Here is a 21,428-nt window from a genome sequence, read left to right as displayed (position 1 = left end):
CATTTTGGCCCTAGCTTTCCAAGGTCAATTAAGACTCAGGACATATGAGAACTTGTACTGTAACATCATGTAACTCATTAGTGTCCCAAATTTTCTGATGAAGGAGATTATGGGGCCAAAGAGGAAAGTGATCGATGATGTAGAGCGTGCCTAAGGAGAGTCACATGGAGAGAAAACATTCTCTCAGGCTTTCACAGAGAGCACATTGGCCAAGCAATGGCTGTGACTCATCCACGTGACTGACACTGACAAAAGATGTACAATCTGAGGTACAGGATCTCAGGATAAATTCTGAGGGGATTTGACTGACCTTATCAGATCCAAAAGCTACAGCTCTCGTTGCATAGGTCTTGCTTTATCTTGTCTTAACCATCCAGCAGAAAAGTATAAAAACAAAGTATAAGAAGTAAAGCCATGCTGTTATGTTGAGCTGTAGGGGACTCTTGTCAACAATTTCTGACACTACCAGTGAAGCAGAAGACCCAACACTATTATGGACTACTGGACTCTTTTAGAATACTTTGCTGAGTTAACACACCTATAATATTCAAATGACAGAACTAAATGAAAAAGGGGATACAGATGAATGTCCATTTTGTATCTGTGGATTCAAAATGGTTAGGATAAATATATAGTTACATTCTCTTAATGAATAGAGGGATTTGTCCTAATGGCGTTTGTAAATAGGATATCATGTCTGCATCTTGTACAGCAAATAACCACTAGGAAGAGAGTATGCAATGTGTTAATTATTGAAACTGCCCTACCAATTTGATTTGAAACTGTCTCATTGTTATTTGTTTCTCAATAAAATTATGGGGAAAAAAAAGGCAAGAGTAAGTTGTCCTCCCAAGGCCATGAAGGTTTAATTCAGAGACTCTAACATTTATTTATTTATTTATTTATTTCCTGTATTTAGGGCAGGGTCTACAGGGTCTCACTACATAGATAGGACTCATAGTGATTCTCCTGTTTTCAGCCTCCCAAGTGCTCGGATTACAGGTGCGTGCCACTACGCCCAGTCTCAATCGCTGTCTCAGCACAGCCTGGGAGCGGGGCTGGCATGCAAGCTGGGGATCTAACACTGGCTGCTGTGCTCTGCCTAAACAGGTGCTTTAGTCCGGTAAGCTATCAGGCCGGCCTAAGACTGACTTTAAAGTGAGTCAAACAAGACCTTCCAGATTGAAAGTTAATTTTAAAATGGAAGGGAAGGAGGCAGTTCAATAACATGCTGCTGACACAATACAATTTTAGGGTATTCTACAGTAAACAACTCAAATTCCAGGAAGAGAAAGGGTAACAATGACAACAAAGGGACATGGGAGAGCATGGAAAACATGCAAGAGTTTACTAAATGTATGATGCTGTTTTCTCAGATTCTCATCCTACATGCCCCTCATAGCACAAACATCTTATTCAAGATGATCATAATGTTTAACTGTCTTTAATGCAATTCGGACCAATAAGTACAAATCCTTGCATTAGTGCATTCTGTACTCTGGATAGGTCCAAGGATTCAAGGCTGTTTGCACAACTGTGCCACTGCTGGGAAGTGGTAGAACCATTAAGAGGTAAAGCAGAAAGAAATAGGTCATTGGGAGGAAGAGGGAGGTTTACACTCTGAAGGAATACTACATTGGAACCCCAAATCCTTTTCCTTTTTGCTAGTCAGACACCATGAAGTGAACAGATATCCTCTACCACTGGTACTTCCTAGAGAATCAAGAGACCCTGCACTGAAACCTCAAGTCAAAGTAAATCTTTTTTCCACATGGGTTGATTACCACAGGTATTTTGTCATACTAATGGAAAGCCGACAGCACAGTACTCAATTGAAGAAAGTACGATCTTTTCATTCTTTACTACTGGAGATACTACTGAGTAAATGAATCTTTAAATTCATGTATAAATGCTCTGGTCTGTATTATAACTTATAGGTAACTTAGTAATTTAGAATATTTATTATTTTTGCTCATCGCTAACTACGAGTTAATCCTCTGATAAGATGCAACACCAATAACCTGTAAAATAACACTGACTGCAAATAAAAAAAATATTCTAATTTCAAATTCTAGTCAGGCTCAGGATGCTGTGGTTTGATCCCCAGATCCTCATGTCTTATCAGATCTGCCCTTAAGGCCTCCCGAGACAGCCAAAAAAAAAAAAAAAAAAAAATCAAATTCTAATTTTGGTCTTGTTAGAGACAGGTTTTCAATATGCATTTCAGGCTGGCCTTGAGCTTAGTTTGCAGCCCACATTGGCCTCGAAGTGGCAGTGATTCCTCCTACCTCAGCTTCCCTCACACTAGGATTATAAGAGTGCACCACCCTGCCAATCAAAAATTTTAAATTATGCTTAAAATTAAATCATAATTTTATAATAGGTAAACAAAGAAATAGCAGTTAATACTTTTTTAAAGGTGTGATTGTCTCAAGTTATTCTACAAGATTCTGCCATATGTACCAGTAAGCAGGAGACAGAAGGAAGAGCAAAGCCAAAGCTGTGTCTTCAATCACAAATAAACATAATATGCTGGTTAAAATTTTAAAATAAAATTATGTACTGTGTTATTCAAGTGTCTTGTAAAAGCCACAAATGTCTCATTAGGTCAACCATAAGAATATAGCACAGATATTATCTACTGTGACTCACTCCAAGAATGAAGACATTTTTAAAACAAAAAGAAAACAGTGAGGGCTGGTGAGATGGCTCAGTGGTCTAAAGCACCTACTTAGAACAAGCTTAGCAAAGCACAGGGACCACGGTTCAATCCCCCAGCACCACATGCCAGCCAGCCCCGCCCCCTGGTGGGCTGAGCTGGCCACACACACACACACACACACACACACACACACACAAATAAATAAATAAAATTTTAAAAAGAAAACAGTGAGCTGTGGGGAAATATTAATTATCATAACTTGTATGACAGTGGAATATCCAAAGGAAAATAGAAGGGACACCTGAAGAAATAATACGAAAACTACAAATATGGGGAAAATAGTTAAGTCCACATATCTGAGAACTTCAACTAATTCCAAGACACAGAAAACTACCTAAATGCAATGCATTATCAAACTGCTAATCATTAAAAATCAATGGTGGGCCGGGGAGATAGCTCAGTAGAATAAGTGCTTGCCTGGCAAGCACAGGGTCCTGAGTTCAATCCCCAGTACTGAAAAAAAAAAAAAAAAAATGGTGGGTCAGCCAGATAGTTTAGCATACTAAAGTGCCTGCTTAGGCAGGCTCAGTGACCAGGTTCAATGCTCAGCATGCTGAGATGCAACTGAGACTGGGCAAATGAGACTGGGCAACTGAGACTGGGCGTGGTGGCGCATGCCTGTAATCCCAGTGCTTGGGAGGCTGAAAACTGAAGAATCACTATGAGTCGGATCTGTGTAGTGAGACCGTGTAGACCTGGTACTAAATACAGAGGGGGAAAATGGTAAGGAGAAAGTTTGAAAAAATTTGTAAAAATATTTTTAAAGAATGTCTTATGTACTAAAACACAAGGATAAGGATGAAAGGGATGTCCTCTGAAAATAATGTAATCTAAGAATAGAAGAGTACTAAAAGAAATTATCAACCAATTAGAATTCCACACCCAGCTAAAATATCTTCTAAGACTAAATGCAAAATAAGAGCTTTTTCAGAAATAAAAGCTGAAGGAACTAAACAACAGAAGGCTGAAGGCCAACAATATAATAAACGCTAAATGGATGATGTCTTTTAGGCAGAAAAGAACAAATGAAATGTATGTCTGCAACAAAACACTAGAAATGGTTAAGTACTAATAGTTACAAAAATAAAGTAAAAATAGTAATCATTTAAAAAGTTTCATTATTTTAACCTGTATGTATGTATGTATGTATGTATGTATGTATTTATTTATTTATTGGGAACCAGGGATTGAACTCAGGTCCTTTTGCTTGCCAGGCAAGTGCTTATTCCACTAAGCTATCTCCCCGGCCCCTTAACCTGTTTTAAAATTGACAATTTACAGTGAAAATAAGAACATGAGGGGGCCTGGGCCTAGCTCAGTCCTTTAAGCGGCTGCTTCCACAAAGCTGTCAGCCTCAGGTGGCTGGAGTTCGAACCTCACAACTCTCCCGCTGGCCAAACGTGCCCTGAAGGCATGCGAGGAACAAAAAAAAAAAAAAAAAAGAATATGAGGACCATCCAGATAGCTCAGGGGCTGGGGTTCAATCCCTGGTCCCACCCCCTGGGGCATGCTAAGACAGCAACTGAGCCTAGGTGTGGTGATGTGCTTGGGAGACTGAAAACAGGAGGATCACTACCGAGTACAATCTGTATAGTGAGATCCTATAGACCCTGTACTAAACACATTTAAAAAAAAAGAAAAAAGAAAAAAGAAAGTGAATCATAGATTCACATCTACATTTTTAAAGTTAAAAAAAAAAAAAAAAAACACAGCACAAAGTCAGAGAGTAGGAATAGAAGTTATAAGGTTCTTACTACCTGTAAACTAGCATAACATTGCTTAAAAGTAGATCCTGCTGGGCTGGTGAGATGGCTCAGTGGTCTAAAGCACCTACTTAGAACAAGCTTAGCAACGCACATGGACCACGGTTTTCAATCCCCCAGCACCACATGCCAGCCAGCCCCGCCCCCAGGCGGGCTAAGCTGGCCACACACAATAAATAAATAAATAAATAAATAAATAATTTTTTTTGAAAAGTGGATCCTGCCAAGTTTGCCAAGCAGGTGCTTATGCCGCTGAGCTATCTCCCCAGCTCCCTCCTAAGTTACAGACATTACACTGAAAATGCCAAAACAACCAATACAACAGACAGTATTATTGCTAATCAAAGAAATATTGAATCCAGAACAAAAACAAAAAAATACACAAGAAGAGAAATGATGAACAAAAAAAGATTAGCAAATGTTAGATAAAATTCAACCATATAGCTGGGTAAGGTGGTGCATGCCTATAATCCCAGCATACCGGGAAGCAGGAAATTTATAAATGTGAGCCAAGCCTGACAATTCTAGATTTAGCAATACCCTATCTCAAAATATGTTTAGTAAAACAAATTTTAAATTAAAAATAGTTCATTTCTAATTTTCTTTTACTATTTTGTATTCTCTTCAGATAATAGAAAAAAATTTTAAGTACTTCAAAAGGTTGATGATACACTTCAATGGAAAGATCTTGGGTTCAACTCCCAGAACTACAAAACATACATAATGTGAAAAATAGCTTTAAGTATGTAATGTATATACTACAAATATAATCACATTGCTTTCAAATTCTCTAAACACCCTGATTAAAAAAATATATTGCAATCATGAATTAATAGAATTCACTATAGATAGTTCAAAAGAACCCCATCTATAATATACAAAAAAGATTAATAAAAATATGGGAAAAGAAATATCAAGCTAAATATTAGTATCAAAGTAGATTTCAGAACAAAGTGGTTTATTTATCAAAAAGAAAACCATTAATGTTTCCGTCCTTAGCCAAGTGTGGTACTGCATGCACAACCATAATTCAAGCACTCACGAGGACTGCTGAGGCAGAAAGCAAGTGTGAGGTTGGTTTGGGCTACATAGTGAGTTTCAGGCCAGCCTGAACTATATCGAGTGAGACCCTGTCTCAAAAAATTCAACATGTTTCTATATATAATAAAAGATCTTTAAAGTAATAGAGCAAAAACCTTACAAAGGGTGGGAGAATGTCCATATCCATCCCTCATTATATTTGAGGAAATAAAAATAATAAAAAGGTTGGTATATAAATCAAAGCAGGTGTGGTAGTACATCCTTCTAATCCCTGCACTTCAGAGGCTAAATCAGCTTGAAAGGATAACTATAGTGATTTACTATATATATTTTTCAAAATAACCAGAAGAGTCTAAAAATCAACCACCCATAGAAATGTTAAATGTTTGATGAGATGGGAATGCTAATTATTCCGATTTGTTCATTACATATTGCACTGATTTATCATAGTGCACCCCACAAGTATGAACAAATATGCATCAATAAAAACAATTTAAAAAGTGAAAAAGAAAATGTAATAAAAGAAAAAGACAAGAACAAAAATTTAAGGTTTCTTGAAAGCATGCAGTAATATTCAATTATATGTCCAATCTTGCATAAATATATCTGTTAATCTGAGCAAAAGATTTGACGATAAAAATAGATAATGTATCGATCATTGTTAACCAGGTATTCTTGTTTTGAAAATCTGTAACATATATATTGTTGTATGTTACCCTGTTTCTGTGTTTTTGTTTTTCTTGCTTTTGTTTTACTCTTCAAAATAAAAGAAAATTATAGAAAAATAAAATCAACTTGAGGGGGCTGGAGAGATGGCTCAGTGGTCTAAAGCACCTACTTAGAACAAGCTTAGCAATGCACATGGACCACGGTTCGATCCCCCAGCACCACATGCCAGCCAGCCCCGCCCCCAGTTGGGCTGAGCTGGCCACACACACACACACACACACACACACACACAATAAATGTAAAAAAATAAATAAATAAAATAAAATCAACTTGAAATATATACTGAAACCCTGTCTCAAAAAATAAGTCAAGGGCCGGAGAGATAGCGCAGTAGAATAAGTGCTTGCCTGGTAAGCACAAGGTCCTGAGTTCAATCCCTGGTAAAAAAAAAAAAAAAAAAAAAAAAAGTCGGCAGTGAGGAGAAGGAGAGGTGATAGAAATTAACTTGATCTGACATTTCAGGAAAATTTCATGCAAATAGAAATGCACATTCTTTCAGTAAGCACAAAGACCATTTCACAAGAAAATTCATGGCTTGTGTCATAAATGTACCAATAAATTTAAAAGGAATTATAGCATATGAATTATTAAACTAAAAATAAGATATAGAAAAAAATCCTCAAATATCTCAAAATTAAAGAACACACTTCTAAGTAACCTATGCATCGAAAAAAAATCATAAGAAAAACTAGACATTTTTTTAAAAAACAAAAAGTCCATGGGCTGGAGAGATGGCTCAGTGGTCTAAAGCACCTACTTAGAACAAGCTTAGCAAAGCACAGGGACCGTGGTTCAATCCCCCAGCACCACATGCCTGCCAGCCCTGCCCCCTGGTGGGCTGAGCTGCCCCCCCACAGACACACATAAATAAATAAAATTTTTAAGAAATTTTAAAAAAAAAGAAATTTAAAAAAGATACTGGCAAACAGAAAGTGGCAAATCATAAAAAGAGTTATATATTATAATGAAGTAGGATTCAACCACAGATGCAAGGATGGTTCAACATATGCCAAGCAAAAAAATCTGTATACCACATTAACAGAACCAAGGACAAAAGCCACATGATCATCTCAATAGATGTAGAAAAAGCATTTCACAAAGCCTAATACCCATTCATGATAAAAATCCTACGGAAAACAGGAACAGCAGGTCTTTACCTCGGCCTAATAAAAGCCATCTATTGGGGCTGGGGAGATGGCTCAGTGGAATAAGCACTTGCCTGGCAAGCACAAGGGCCTGAGTTCAATCCCCGGTTCCATCAAAAAAATAAAAATTAAAAATAAATAAATAAAAGCCATCTATGATAATCCAACAGCCAATAGCAAACTAAATGATAAAACACTTTTCACTCTGAAATCAGGAACAAGACAAGGATGCCCACTACCACCACACCCGCTCAAATATAATTTTGCCAACATTTACCTGCAGCAATTAGACAAGACAAAAAAAGAAAAGGAATATGGATAGGAAAGGAAGAATTTAAGTATTATTATTTGATACCATGATACTCTACATACAAGATTCCAAACACTTCACTAAAAGACTCCTAAAATTAATAACCAAATTTGGATTAGTAACAGGATGCCAGCATTCTTGTACACAAGCAACAAATTCACACAGAAGTCAGGGAAATGATACCTTTCATGATAGCATCAAGAAAAATGAGGGGGGCCGGGGAGATGGCTCAGTGGAATAAGCGCTTCCCTGGCAAGTACAAGGGCCTGAGTTCAATCCCCGGTTCTGAAAAAAAAGAAAAAGAAAAAAAAAAAGAAAAATGAGGGGCTGGCGAGATAGCTCAGTGGTCTAAAGCGCCTGCTTAGGCAAGCATGCAGGGACCTTGGTTCAATCCCCAGCACCACACGCTATGCCAGCCCCACCCACAGGGTGGGCTGAGCTGACCATAAAAAAAAAAAGAAATAAATAAAGGTAACAAAAAAAAAAATTAAGGAATCTTTACAGAGAATTCTTTAAAAAAAAAAAAAAGAAAAAGAAAAATGAAATACTTAGGCATCAATCTAACAAAGGAAGTGAAGACCTTTACACTGAAAACTATAGTACTAGACTGAAGAAGATAAAAAATGGAAAGCCCCTGTCCTGGAACAGCCAAAACCAATATAGTGAAACTGGCCATGTTTCCAAAACTGTTACACAGATTTCATGCAATCCTGTACACTGGGGCTGGGGAGATAGTTCAGTAGAATAAGTGCTTGCCTGGCAAGCGCAAGAGCCTGAGTTCAATCCCCGATTCCACCAAAAAAAAAAAAAAAGAAAAAGAAAATCCTGCACACCTCACAGAACTAGAGGAAATAATCTTAAAATTCATATGGAACCAGAGGAGACATAGAAGAGCAAAAGCAATACTGGGGAGCAAGGGCAAGGCAAGGGGCATAACAATCGCTGATTTGAAGTCTTATTACAAAGATATTGTGATAAACACAGCACGGCAGCTGGGCATGGTGATGCATGCCTGTAATCCCAGCACTTGGGAAGCTGAGGCAAGAGGCCACTGCAAGTTCAAGACCAGCCTGGGCTACAAAATGAGCTCAAAGCCAGCCTGAAACTGCATAGAGATACTGTCCCCAAAAAAAGGATCTCCCCCCAACACCATGGTGGTGGGGTGGGGGCAAAAAAAAAAAGGAGGAGGAATGGACCTGAAGAAGATCCATAAACAACTCCAAGAAAGATAACCCCTTTAATCAATGCTGCTCAGAAAACTGACTTCACAAGTCAAAGACTGAACCTAGACCCTTATCTCTGTGAACCTAACTAAAATAAAAATGGATCAAACATCTATATATAAACACAGAAACAATCTGCTGAAGACAGAATAGGTAAAACTATCAAAGACAGGTGTAGGCAAAGATTATATGAGTAAAATTTTGACCACACAAAAAAATATTATAGTGGGCCCCAGGAGATGGCTCAGTAGAATAAGTGCTTGCCTGGCAAGCTCAGGGTCCTGAGTTCAATCCCCAGTACCACAAAAAAATACAATTAGATAGATAGATAGATAGATAGATAGATAGATAGATAGATATAGAGATATAGAGATACAGAGATATAGAGATATAGATAGATATAGATAGATAGATATAGATAGATAGATATAGATATAGATATAGATATATTCAACAACTGGGATCACATCAAATGAAAAAGGGTTTGCACAGCAAAAGAAGCCACCAGCAAAGTATAAACACTACCACAGAATGGAGAAAAAGCTTTTACCAGCCACTCCTGAACAGAGAATTAAGAATTAGACTATAGAAAGAATTCAAAAAAATAAAATTTAAAAAATCAGTCCAAACATTGGCATAGGCTGAGCAGCATGGCCATGGAGGAGCGGAGAGCCAAGGCCACAGCCGTCAGCACCAGTCAGGTCTTGACTCAAGAAGACTTCCAGAAAATGTGTATGGCTCACATGAAGTAAGAGCTTGCTGCTGCCCCAGGGAAGGCCCAAAAGAGGAAATATATTGAAAAAGACATTGATGAGAAGCCCAGGGGTGAATTACTGTCTCTTCGGGACATTGGGTGCCTTCATTTAAAAAAAAAAATCCTAAGTCTGACAAGGAGACACAACTAGCAACTGCAATGGCTAGAATTTGTAAGAAAGAAAAGCAAAATGATTCCATTTTCCAGTTCCACAAATAAAGACAAGAAAAAACAAAAGAACTTTATGAAGATGTGATATAGCCAGAATGTTCGATCCAAAGCCAAGTGGTCCTTACAAGAGAAGCAGTTGGCCCTACAAGATGCACTTTTAAAAAAAGAGGAAAAGAATAACGTAACTTCCAAACAAATTTTCCATTGCATGGAGAATGCTAAATTTGTGCAGTTATTCTGAAAAGTAGTAAAAGTAGTAAATGTTTTAATTTAAAACATTAAAAAGTCCTCAAAGCACTATATTATGAAAGCCACAGTTAATTTGGTAGCAGTTTGGTGTTTTTTAATTTGGAATGGGTAATCTTTGACATATTAACAGTGGTATAAAATAATTTTATTTTAACATTCATGCATTTTAACATGACATGCCCACTAATTGTCACTGTAGATATAAAACTGAATAAGCTATAATCCCTTCACTCAAGACATTCATGGGGGAGGGGGGGTACACAGGTCAGTGTAACTAGTTCTCTGGTGGAAGTAGGTCCACCTGGAATCCCTACGGGAGCATGGAGGCCTTACAGACTAACTCTGCAAGAATATGAGTTAGCCATTCTATTAAAACAGGACCACATTACAAGAGTAAGAGATTCTTACTTGTAAATAGGCTTACCTGCTGAAAACAGGTCCCTGCTGTACAGATATTGTATAGATAATTTGGCTCTTTTATTCCAAATTATTTCAATATTTTTTTCAATGCTGTATGAACACTTTTTGGGTAAGATTTCACTTCTAAAATTGCTTAGATATAAACAGTAAGTCTAGTTCATCACTGAGCTGTTTACACTTTTATATTGATTTCCTCAGCCTTCCTTCATTCTATATAATATTTCTATCCCATTGTTTGCTTTGTACTCAGTAAAAGATTTCTGACGTCCAAAAAGGTAGTTATCATTACACATGAGATATCATTAAATATTTAAAAAATAAATACTATTGAACTGTGCCAAAAACTATGGTAACTTTGATGAAAAGCACGGATTACTTGAAACTACCTTTTGAAATTCACAAAAGAAACAGATACCAAATAGGCCTATATCTAGCAAAGAAATTATACTAATCATTAACAAAAACAGAAAACATCAGGCCCAAAAGGGTTCACTGGTGAATCCTATCAAACATTTGAGAAAAAAATATCAATCTCTATCATATCTCCCACAAGAAAGAATCAGAGGGGCTACTTCTCAATTCATCACGTTGCCAGCACCATCCTAACACCAAAGCTGGACAAAAAAATTGAACTACAGACCAATCACTCTTCTGTGAAATCTCTAACAAAATATTAACAAAATGAAGAATTTAATGTGAAGAATTTGGGTTCAATCCTGGGGAAAGACAGGAAGAGGGACAGAAAGGGAGAGGGAGAGAGAGAAAGAGAGAGAGACAGAGAGGGAGGGAGGGAGGGAGGGAGGGAGGCAGACAGGTAGGCAGGCAGGCAGACAGGCAGGGAGAATGAGAATATATCATGACCAAATGTGAATCATATCCCAAGTATGAAAGTTGGTTCAACATTTGAAAGTCATTTGTAAGCCACTGTACCAAAGGCTGAAGTTACATGCTCACAGTAACAGTTACAGAGAAAAGGAACTTGGGAAAGATCACTTTTTATTCATAATTTATCTTAGCAAATTACAACTATATAGTTAGCTTCCTCAACTTGATAAAGAACATCTACAAAAATCATAAAGCTAACATTATACTTAATGATGAAAAACTTAAAATGTTCCAGTACAATGAAGAAAGAAATAAGAAAATCCACTCTTACATATGGGTGCCCACATCAAAAACTACACACTGATGTTTGCAGCAGCCGTATTTTTTTAAACAATTTCAACACTCATTTTCGGCAATCCAACCCCCACTTTTTATTGTTTATTTGGTACAGGGTCTCCAGCGGGGTTCTGGGGCTGGTACAACATGCAGTATTGGGGATTGAACTCAGGTCCTTGTGCTTACCAGGCAGGCACTTAAACTGCTGAGCTATCTCCCCAGTCCCTGTAGCAGCTTTATTCATAACTACAAATCTTAGAAACAAAAAAAATGAACTATCCAGCCATGAAAAGATTTGGAGAAAACTTACATGTGTATAACCATGTAAGGGAAGCCAATAGATACAAGCTGTATTATTCTAACTATGTAATGACATTTTGGTAGAGACAAAACTATGGAGACAGTAAAAAGATCAGTGACTGCCAAGACTTACAGAGGAGAAGGGGATCTATCACTAGTACAGAAGTCTTTTTAGGTCAGTGAAATTATTCTGGACTATACTAAAGTCATAGGTATAAATCATTATGTATCTATCAATGCCCATTGACTTACACACTAAAGTGACCCTAACTCTGGCAAGAATGATGTTCCAAGCAAATTCATGAACTGTAACAAATGCTATCCACAGCAGTGGAAGCAGGCAGAGAAACTGTCTCAAAGAGCAAGGGATTGGGGATTTTGCTCATCACTAGCACAGTTGCCCCATCAATTAATACAGAGTACATTTAAAAAAAAAAAAATTAGATAATTTGATGTTATGGTTGTCTCTAGATGTCCCTACAAAGCCTCATGCAGTCTTTTCGACTTCTCAGAGGTGACTGAATCTAGAGGCTGTGATTGATTTATGGTTCAATGCTGGGATTAAGGGTGTGATTGCTATACCTGCCCAATGGCAGGTAGCCTATATATAACATAAGGGACATACCCTTCCCTTGCTTGTTTTTGTTGTCTTCCACCATCATAAACTATTGCCCTCTGCCATGTGCCACCCTACCTTGGAGACAGCAGATTATGGACTGAAACCTCCACAAACTGTGACCTAATTTTTCCCTGTTAACCTTGGATGTCAAGTATTTTGTCTCAGCAATGAGAAAAGTAACTAAGACACCTGAATGGTCTCCCTAACCATTAAAGAAAGAGCACTGTCCCAAAAAGCATTCTCGGAAAGAAAATTCCAAGTTTGGATAGCTTTAGATGTGCTAACTAAAAATATTAAGTAATAATGTCAAATCTATACAAATTTCTAGAAAAGAGTTAAAAAATTAACATTCAATCTTAGGAGATCAGCATTACTTAAGACACTAAACCCAAAGGCAATGTTAATAGATTATATGCCAATAATCCTCTTAGAACACAGATGTAAGAGTTCCTTTGAAATTTCAAGGGGCCGGGAGATGGCTCAGTGGAGTAAGTTCTTGCCTGGCAAGTGCAAGGGCCTGAGTTCAACCCCCCGTTCCACAAAAAAAAAAAAAGCTGAATTCAGTAATAAAATACAGTAATATATCAAGACCAAATAAGAATTATGCCAGGAAAGTAAGGTTGTTTTACCATGAGAAAACTGAGCAAAGTAACGCACACATCATGTTAACTAAGTAAAACAGGAAAATTCCACATAATTACTTCAATATACCTATTAAAAAAATAAATAAATCACAAAATTCAGTATCCATAGTTGAGTTCAATCCCTGGTACCGCAATAAATAAGTGAATAAATAAATAAATAAACCAAGTAAAGCCATCATGAGCTCAGATGGCATGATCATCTATGAAGAAAACGCTATGGGATCAATCATTTTCAAAGCTTATATAAAGTTTTGGCAAGAGCCAGAGAGGTAGCTCAGCAGTCTAAGCACCTGCCTGGCAAGCACAAGGACCCGAGTTTAATCCCTGGTACCACACCCGGTTTTAGGGCTGCCATGGCATGAGGTGCCAGGGATGGAACCCAAGTCCTTGTGCTTGTTGCTGAGCTATCTCCCCAACCCCTGATTATTATTCTAAATAAAAATAAAAAGCTATGCAGGGGCCGGGGAGATGGCTCAGTGGAGTAAGTGCTTCACTGGCAAGCGCAAGGGCCTGAGTTCAATCCCCGGTTCTGCCAAAAAAAAAAAAAAAATAAGCAAGGGCAAGCGCAAGGGCCTGAATTAAATAAAAAGGTTCTAAAAAAAAAAAAAAAAAAGCTATGCAAAATTGTTTCCCTTAAAATTCTTAACCATGACTCTCACATAGAATCTTGTGTCTACCCAGCAATCAGACTAAATTTCTCTAGTAAATTTTCTTTCCCTTAACCACAATAATAAATCATACCTTTCACAGGTAGCTTATCTCACTGAAAAATAATCAGAATTTATCCAAAAAAATTTTCCATAAATAGCACCCCTGAAACTCTCTATACCCAATGTATTTCCCATGTTTTTCTGCCTTCTCTTCCATTACAGTACTAGAGCCTGCTTTTCAATTTTGCAGGTCTCCTTCCTTTTCATGTTTCAAGATATCATTCTAACAAATTTCCTCATCTTCTTTATCGTTGCTTCCCCCTCTACTGGATCATTCCTTCTAGCACACTATCATGCTGTTATCACTCTCATTTTAAAAAAAACAACATTCTTCTTCCCCATTTCTCTGGCCAATTATCTGGCCTATTCCTCTTTCTAGCAACACTCCTGAAAGCAGTCATTCACACTCACTGTCTGACTTTCGTCCTCCCATCCTGGATTAAACCCAGTTTTTGTCCCCACTAAGTAGGTTAAAACTGCACATATCACTCATGATCTCCACCTGACTAAATCCAGCAGCCAGCTTTTCTTGTACGACACAGTTCACTTACTGCATCCTTTCTCTAGCTGGCCTCCCAGAGTGCTATATCCTCTTGGCTTTCTTCTTCATCTCCTCTGATGATCACACTTCTCCCAGATCTTTTGACTATAAGCCTTTTCTTTTTCTACCTCTGTTCACTCCTCCCTTTATGATATGATCTAGGCTCACAGTTTTAGTTGATTGATTGATTGATTGATTGATTGATTGATTTTTGTGGTACCAGGGATTGAACTCAGGACCCTGCACTTGCCAGGCAGGCATTTATTCTACTGAGCTATCTCCCTGACCCTAGGCTCAGTTTTAAATACTTCCATGCACTCAAATCTCAAACTTATACCCAAAGTTTGGGTCATTTTCCTGAATGGAAGAGTATGCATCCATGTGGCTAGTATCTCTCTACCTAGCTGGCTAACAGATACCTCAACCCTGCAGTAGGGAGAGCAGCCCACCAAGATAACCACATCTTAAACTCTAAAATCTGTGAATATTTTACATTACTTGGCAAAAAGGTCTTTATAGATACAATGAAGCTCACAAATCTTAAAACAAGAAAAAAAATTTACAGAGAAAAGAAATTATTCAGACAGGCCCACTCTAATCACAAGAGCCCTTAAAAGAGAATTTTCTCCAACTAAAACAAGATGGTATGCAACAGAACCAGAAAGAGAAATTCCAACCTTAAGAAAGATTCAACATGTCACTGCTGGGTCTGAGACAGAAGGGATCACGTGGCAGAAGACTCAAGGAATTGACAGAAGCCCTGGCTCAGGGTGGGCCTCAGCTGACAACCAACATGGAAGTAGGCACTTGAATCCTATAAACCATGAGGAACCAAATTATGTCACCCTGCATGACTTTTTTTTTTTTTTTTTTTTTTTTTTTTTGCGGTACTGGGGATTGAACTCAGGACCTTCTGCTTGCCAGGCAAGCGCTTATTCTACTGAGCTATCTCCCCAGCCCTGCATGACCTTTAAAAGCAGAGTCAGCTAAGAACCAACACCTTGATTTTATCCTTTACCTGGAGTACATGAACCAGTTGAGTTCCCTCAGACTTTCTGGCCCACAGAATAGTAACATACGTTTATGTCATTTTAACCTGCTAAATTTATGGTAGCAATGCAAAACTATTAACATATCAAAAATAGAATTCTCCACCTTCTCTCCAACCTATACAGTCTTCCCCATATTTGTTTTCTTGTGGTTTTTTGTTTGATTGCTTGGTTGGGTTGAGATAGGATCTTGCTAACAGACCACGCTGAAACTAACTTGCAACAATCTCCTGACTCAGTCTCTTGAATGCTAGGATTATAGGTGTACACCCGCCTCATATCTGTGTTAACATCAGTTTCAATCCTTCGACCTAACTGAACAGAAACCTTTGGAATCATATTGGGTCCTCTCTTTCTCTTACACCTCTGACTTACCTGTTTAAAATAAATAAATAAATAATAATATAGGTTCTACCTTTAAATGTACTCAGAATGTGCCCATCTCTTATCACCTGCCCACTACAACTGCTATCAAAACTGGATGATGGAAACAATTCCTGATGTTATTAACCTCTGCTTCTAATCTACTCTCTGTAGTCTATCCAAAATAAAGCAGTCAGAGTTCCTTTCACAATCCAAACCAGATCATGTTATGTCCGTTTGGAACCCTCCAAGGGCTCATTTTTCACTCAAAGTAAACACAAAGCCCTTGTGCTGGCTCATACAATGCTTCCTCACTTGTTTACTGCATTCCAACCACTTGTAGCCTGCCTCCATTTTCACTATAAGCATGTAATAATCTAATAATACTGAACATTTGCTAAATAATACTATGAATCCAGATATCATTCTAATTGTTTTAAATGTATTAACTTATTCCATTTCACTATTTCCATCACTTTACAGGTAATGAAACTGAATCACAGAAAGGTAAATTAACAATTCATGAGATAGTGAGGTTAAGATTGATAGCCCAAATCGTTTGATAATAACAATAAGCTTTTCTTCTGGATGGTTAACAACCTAAGTTTACAGACCAAAATTAGAGAAAAAGGAGGGATACAAGGAAAGCCAACATTTTGGCCCTAGCCTTCTAAGGTCAATTAAGACTCAGGACATATGAGAACTTGTACTGTAACGTCATGTACCTTGGTAGTGTCCCAAATTTTCTGATCAAGAAGATTATGGGGCCAAAGAGGAAAGTGATCGATGACATAGAGTGGGCCTAAGGAGAGTCACATGGGGAGAAGACACTCTCTCAGGCTTTCACAGAGAGCACATTGGCCAAGCATTGGCCGTGACTCATCCACATGGCTGCACTGATAAAGGTTCTACAATCTGAGGTACAGGATCTCAGGACAAATCCTGAGGGCATTTCACTGACCTTCTCAGACCAAAAAGCTACAACTCTTGTTGCACAGGTCCTGCTTTACCCTGGTCTTAACCATCCAGCAGAAAAGTATGAAGACGAAATTATAAGAAATAAAGCCATGCTGTTAAGTTGAGCTGTGGGGGACTCAGGTCAATAATTTCTGACATTGCCAGTTAAACAGAAGACCCAATGGTAATATGGGCTACTGGACTCTTTTAGAATATTTTGCTGAGTTTACACACCTATAATATTCAATAACGGAACTTAGAAAAAATGGGGTATACAGATGAATGTCCATTTTGCATCTGTGTATTCAAAGTGGTTGGGATAGATATATAGTTACATTCTGTTAATGAATAGAATGATTTGTTCTAATAGTGTTTGTAAATAGGATCACAAGTCCGCATCTTGTACAGCAATTAACCACTAAGAAGAATATATGCAGTGTATTATTTTTTGAAAAAAAAAAAAAAAAACAATTCAATCAGTAAATGGTGAAACCAGACTTCAAAATCATAGATCAAATCTACCCTACAGGCCAAATTCTTAATTTCTATAGTACCCCTCACTTGTTAACCTTATTTACTCTTTGGAAACCCACTAGAACAAACAGAAGATGCCATAAAGGATAAGCAGTGGGACTACTAAGTGCTTCATGTATTGTTAGAAAGGCAGGAAAAATTAGAATTAAGATGCTAGAAATAAAAATTTTTTCTCAGAAGTAAAACTCAGCACATAGCTAGTTATTACATAAAATACTATATTTAACACTTACTTTTTCTGTTGTAACGGTCAGTGATGGAACCAAAGCGGGTGATGGTTCTGGTTGTTTCTTATGCTTTTGTTTGTGTTTGTCCTTCTCTTTGTATTTCTAAAAAAAAATGAATAACAGTAAAATCCAACTTAAATTCAAATGCAATAAAGATTCTTTTTGTAACTAGGAGTTCCAAACTTTCACAAATTATTTCTGACAAAAAATAACTTTATAAAAAACAATAATCATAATTTTATAACTTAATCCTAATATCACAGTATTATTTTACTATATAAAAATGTATTTTAAAACAACATATCACCACTAGCAAGAGAGTATGCAATGTGTTAATTATTGAAACTGTCCTACCAATTTGATTTGAAACTATCTCATTGCTATTTGTTTCTCAATAAAATTATGGAAAAAAATAAAAAATAAAACAAGATATCCTCCCTTCAATCTAAAATAATACCAAAACCAACCAAAATCTGAAACTATTACTTTTTTTTTTTTTTTTTGGGGGGGGGTACTGGGAATGAACTCAGGACGTTGTGCTTGCTAGGCAGGCACTTATGCTGATAAGCTATCTCCCCAGCCCACTATTACATTTATATTTGATAAAATATATACTTTTCTTATGACAATACCAAGCACTTTTTAATAAATAGCATTTTAAAGTTAATGTCTCATTCAGGGTGTGATCATATTAGAGAAGTACCATTTGCTCCATCAGAAACCAGAGATCAAGGCACAGGAACTTGGGTAGGAATCTTTCCTAGGTCTACCCAATAAATGAATGAACTGGTCATCTCTCTGTCAACAACAACAATGTCAAAAGTAGAAAAAGTCTAGTGTGTTGTTATGAAGTACTAAAATTAGTAAAGTAAATATAAAAGGTCATTTGATACAGCAATAAAATTATTATATATTAGAAGCTCAAATTTGCTTAATATCAAAGAATTCAAACCAAAATGCTCTCAACTGTTTAAACCAGAACTGTTAAAAAACAGTTCTTTGGAGCCCAGGGTGCCAGCCCATGCCTGTAATTCAAGCTACTCAGGACAGTGAGGCAGGAGGATCACAAGTTCAAAGCCAAGGACAGATGGGGCAACTTAGTGAGATCTCCATCTCCCCAAAATAAAAAGGGTTGGGAATGTAGATCAGTAACAGAGCCCTCCCAGGCTTAATCCTCAGTAGCAAAAAAGGAAAACGGTATTGGGTGTAATATCTGCTAGTATGTCAAGAGCTGAATTTATTTCATAGTGCTCTACTTTAACCATTCAGAGTACCTAATCTGCTCAAGGCATGAAAGACTAATTTCCCTGTCTCTACTCTTTTTAAAAGACACCGCATACCAGCAGAATAAAGAGCATAAAAATTAAGGATATATTTTTCTCTACAATACTACAAATGCTTTCCTTTTGCTTTTAATTCCTGGTCTAAGTACTTAACATTTTTTGATTGACTGTTAATATTGTTGGGAAAGAAAGTAAAGTAACACTTTCTGCTCAAGTTCTGTGGCAATTTTTCTAGTTATTGTAATTGTGGCAAATGACCACTCTCTTCAGCACTGCTCCTCCCATGGTAAGATGTCCTCCTCTCCACTCCCAAAATCTGAGTTGGTACAGATTCTAGACAGCAAGGGTTTTTGTTGTTGTTGTTTTGTTTTGTTTTTCATTTTATGTATTTGGTACAGGGTCTCATTATGTAGCTTAGACTCGTAGTGATCCTCTTGTTTTCAGGCTTCCCAGAGCTGGGATCACAGGCATGTGCCACCATGGCCAGACTCTGTCACAGGCTCAGCATGCCCTGGGGGGTAGGGCCAGTACACTATGGGGGAAGGGATCTAACCCTGGTCCCTGTGCTTGCCAAAGCAGGCACTTAGTCCACTGAGCTCTCTCACCAGCCCTTAGACAGAAAGGTTTTAAGAAGGTCTTCAAGGCTTCTACCTTTGTTCCCATGGATCTGAGCCACCACGTATGGACTCATTCCAGGCTGTCATGACTGGCAGGCCAAATGGGGTATGTGGCCATCTGGGGAAGAAGAAAGGTGCCTGCCATGAGCAGTAGTGCCCAGACCCAGGCATGTGAACAGAGCAACAGTGACCCCCTGGCCAGTCACTAGCCTAGGGCAGCCTCATGATATCCTAAATGATACACATATTAGAAAGATGCAACTTTTTCCCTTCATAAAGAAGCTGAGAGGGGCAGCAGTATACCTCAACAGACTAAGTGCTTGCTTAGGTAAGTGCAGGAGCCAGGGTTCCATCCCTGACTCTGCATGCCATGCCAGCCCCGCCCCCGGGTGCGCTGAGCCAGTGATGGAGTCTGGGCATGGTGGCACGCGCCTGTAATCCCAGCACTTAGGAGGCAGAAATCAGGAGGATCACTACTAAGTATGTATGGGCTGTGTAGTGAGACCTTGCACAAAAAAAAAAACTTAAAAAAAAAAAAAAAGCTGAAGACAATTAAGAGTTTTAAACCTATGTTTGAAAAAGTAAAACTACCAACAAAAGGACAGTGTTCAAACTAAAGCAGGTAAAAAAAAAAATTCTTCAGGAAGCAAGAAAGAGGCCACATGTGGTGGTACACAGCTGTAATCCCAGCTAGTAGGGAAGCAGAGGTAGAAGGATCAAGCCTCAAAGCCAAGGCAACTTATCAAGAACCTTTCTCAAAATAAAATGAAAAAGGACTGAGAAGGTTGCCTTACCTGGGTTCAATCCAGTAAACAATCACCCCTCTCCTGACACTCCAAATAATGCAGCTGAAGATACCATTAAATGCCAACATTCTGGCGAAAGGAATTGTGATAGCGCAGGTTTTGAAGAATACACAGGTAGTAAGTGAACCACTGACAAATCTTTGTGCCAAATTAGTAAGTGAATTCCAGAAGGGATACCATATCAACAGATTGAGGTTCCTTCTCAAAAAAACTCCACTGAACTTGCAAAGGTTTGCTAACATGTAGAAAAGAATTTCACTGTCATTAGTTAGGAATGACAGGCCATCAGAAAACCCAATATTAGAAGTTAATACTTCGTCACAAGGTAAGAATGAAAAGGAAAGCATTGGGCCATGAGATAGCTCAGTGGACTACGTGCCTGCTTAGGCGAATGCAGGGACTGGGGTTTGATCTTTGTACCGTGCTACTGGGGCGCACTGAGCTAGACATGGTGCACAGCTGTAATCCACATTGAGCAGGCTAAAAACAGGAGGATCATTATGAGTCTGAGCTATAGAGAGGGGAGGGGACAGGAATGAAAGGGGAGATGTAAAGTACACTGATCTCCAGTGATGGTATGGCATTTAAAAGGCAACTGAGGGGCTGAGGAGATAGCCCAGTTGAATAAGCACTTGCCTAGCAGGCGCTCAAGGGCCTGAGTTCAATCCCCAACTCTGGAAAAAAAAAAAAATCACTAAAAGGCAATTTGAAATCACAAGTTTTTCCAATGTTAACAATTTTTTTTTTATTCATTTATGAATTTGGCACAGGGTTTCACTATGCAGCCTGGACTCATAGTGATCCTCCTGTTTTCAGTCTCCCCAGTGCTGGGATTACAGGGGTGCGCCACCACATCGGGACTCTCACTGGCTCAAGGCATGCAGCGGGAGGGGGAGACCAGGGATCAAACTCTGGTCCCTGCATTTGCCAAAGCAGGCACTTAGTCCGCTGAGCTATCTTGCCAGCCCTATAAGGGATCTTCTTAAATAATATACTTGCAAAACTTAGATCTTTGGGGCTGGTGAGATGGCTCAGTGGTCTAAAGCACCTACTTAGAACAAGCTTAGCAAAGCACAGGGACCACGGTTCA

General features: G+C 38.2%; 1 protein-coding gene across 10 annotated transcripts in view; it reads right to left on the bottom strand.

Moving 5' to 3' along the window:
• Positions 1–21,428, bottom strand: part of Mllt10 (MLLT10, histone lysine methyltransferase DOT1L cofactor) — a 192,312-nt gene that overhangs the window by 70,420 nt on the left and 100,464 nt on the right. For all 10 annotated transcript variants that reach the window (XM_023704959.1, XM_023704967.1, XM_023704960.1 and 7 more), the window contains one exon: positions 17,639–17,734. In XM_023704959.1, the coding sequence (XP_023560727.1) occupies positions 17,639–17,734 (96 nt within the window). The remainder of the gene's footprint in view (positions 1–17,638; positions 17,735–21,428) is intronic.

This window comes from Octodon degus, unplaced genomic scaffold (assembly GCF_000260255.1).
Source record: "Octodon degus isolate 3935 unplaced genomic scaffold, OctDeg1.0 scaffold00208, whole genome shotgun sequence".
Lineage (NCBI taxonomy): Eukaryota > Metazoa > Chordata > Mammalia > Rodentia > Octodontidae > Octodon > Octodon degus.
Note: the sequence above shows the minus strand (reverse complement) of the source record. Positions and strands in the feature narration are given on the sequence as shown.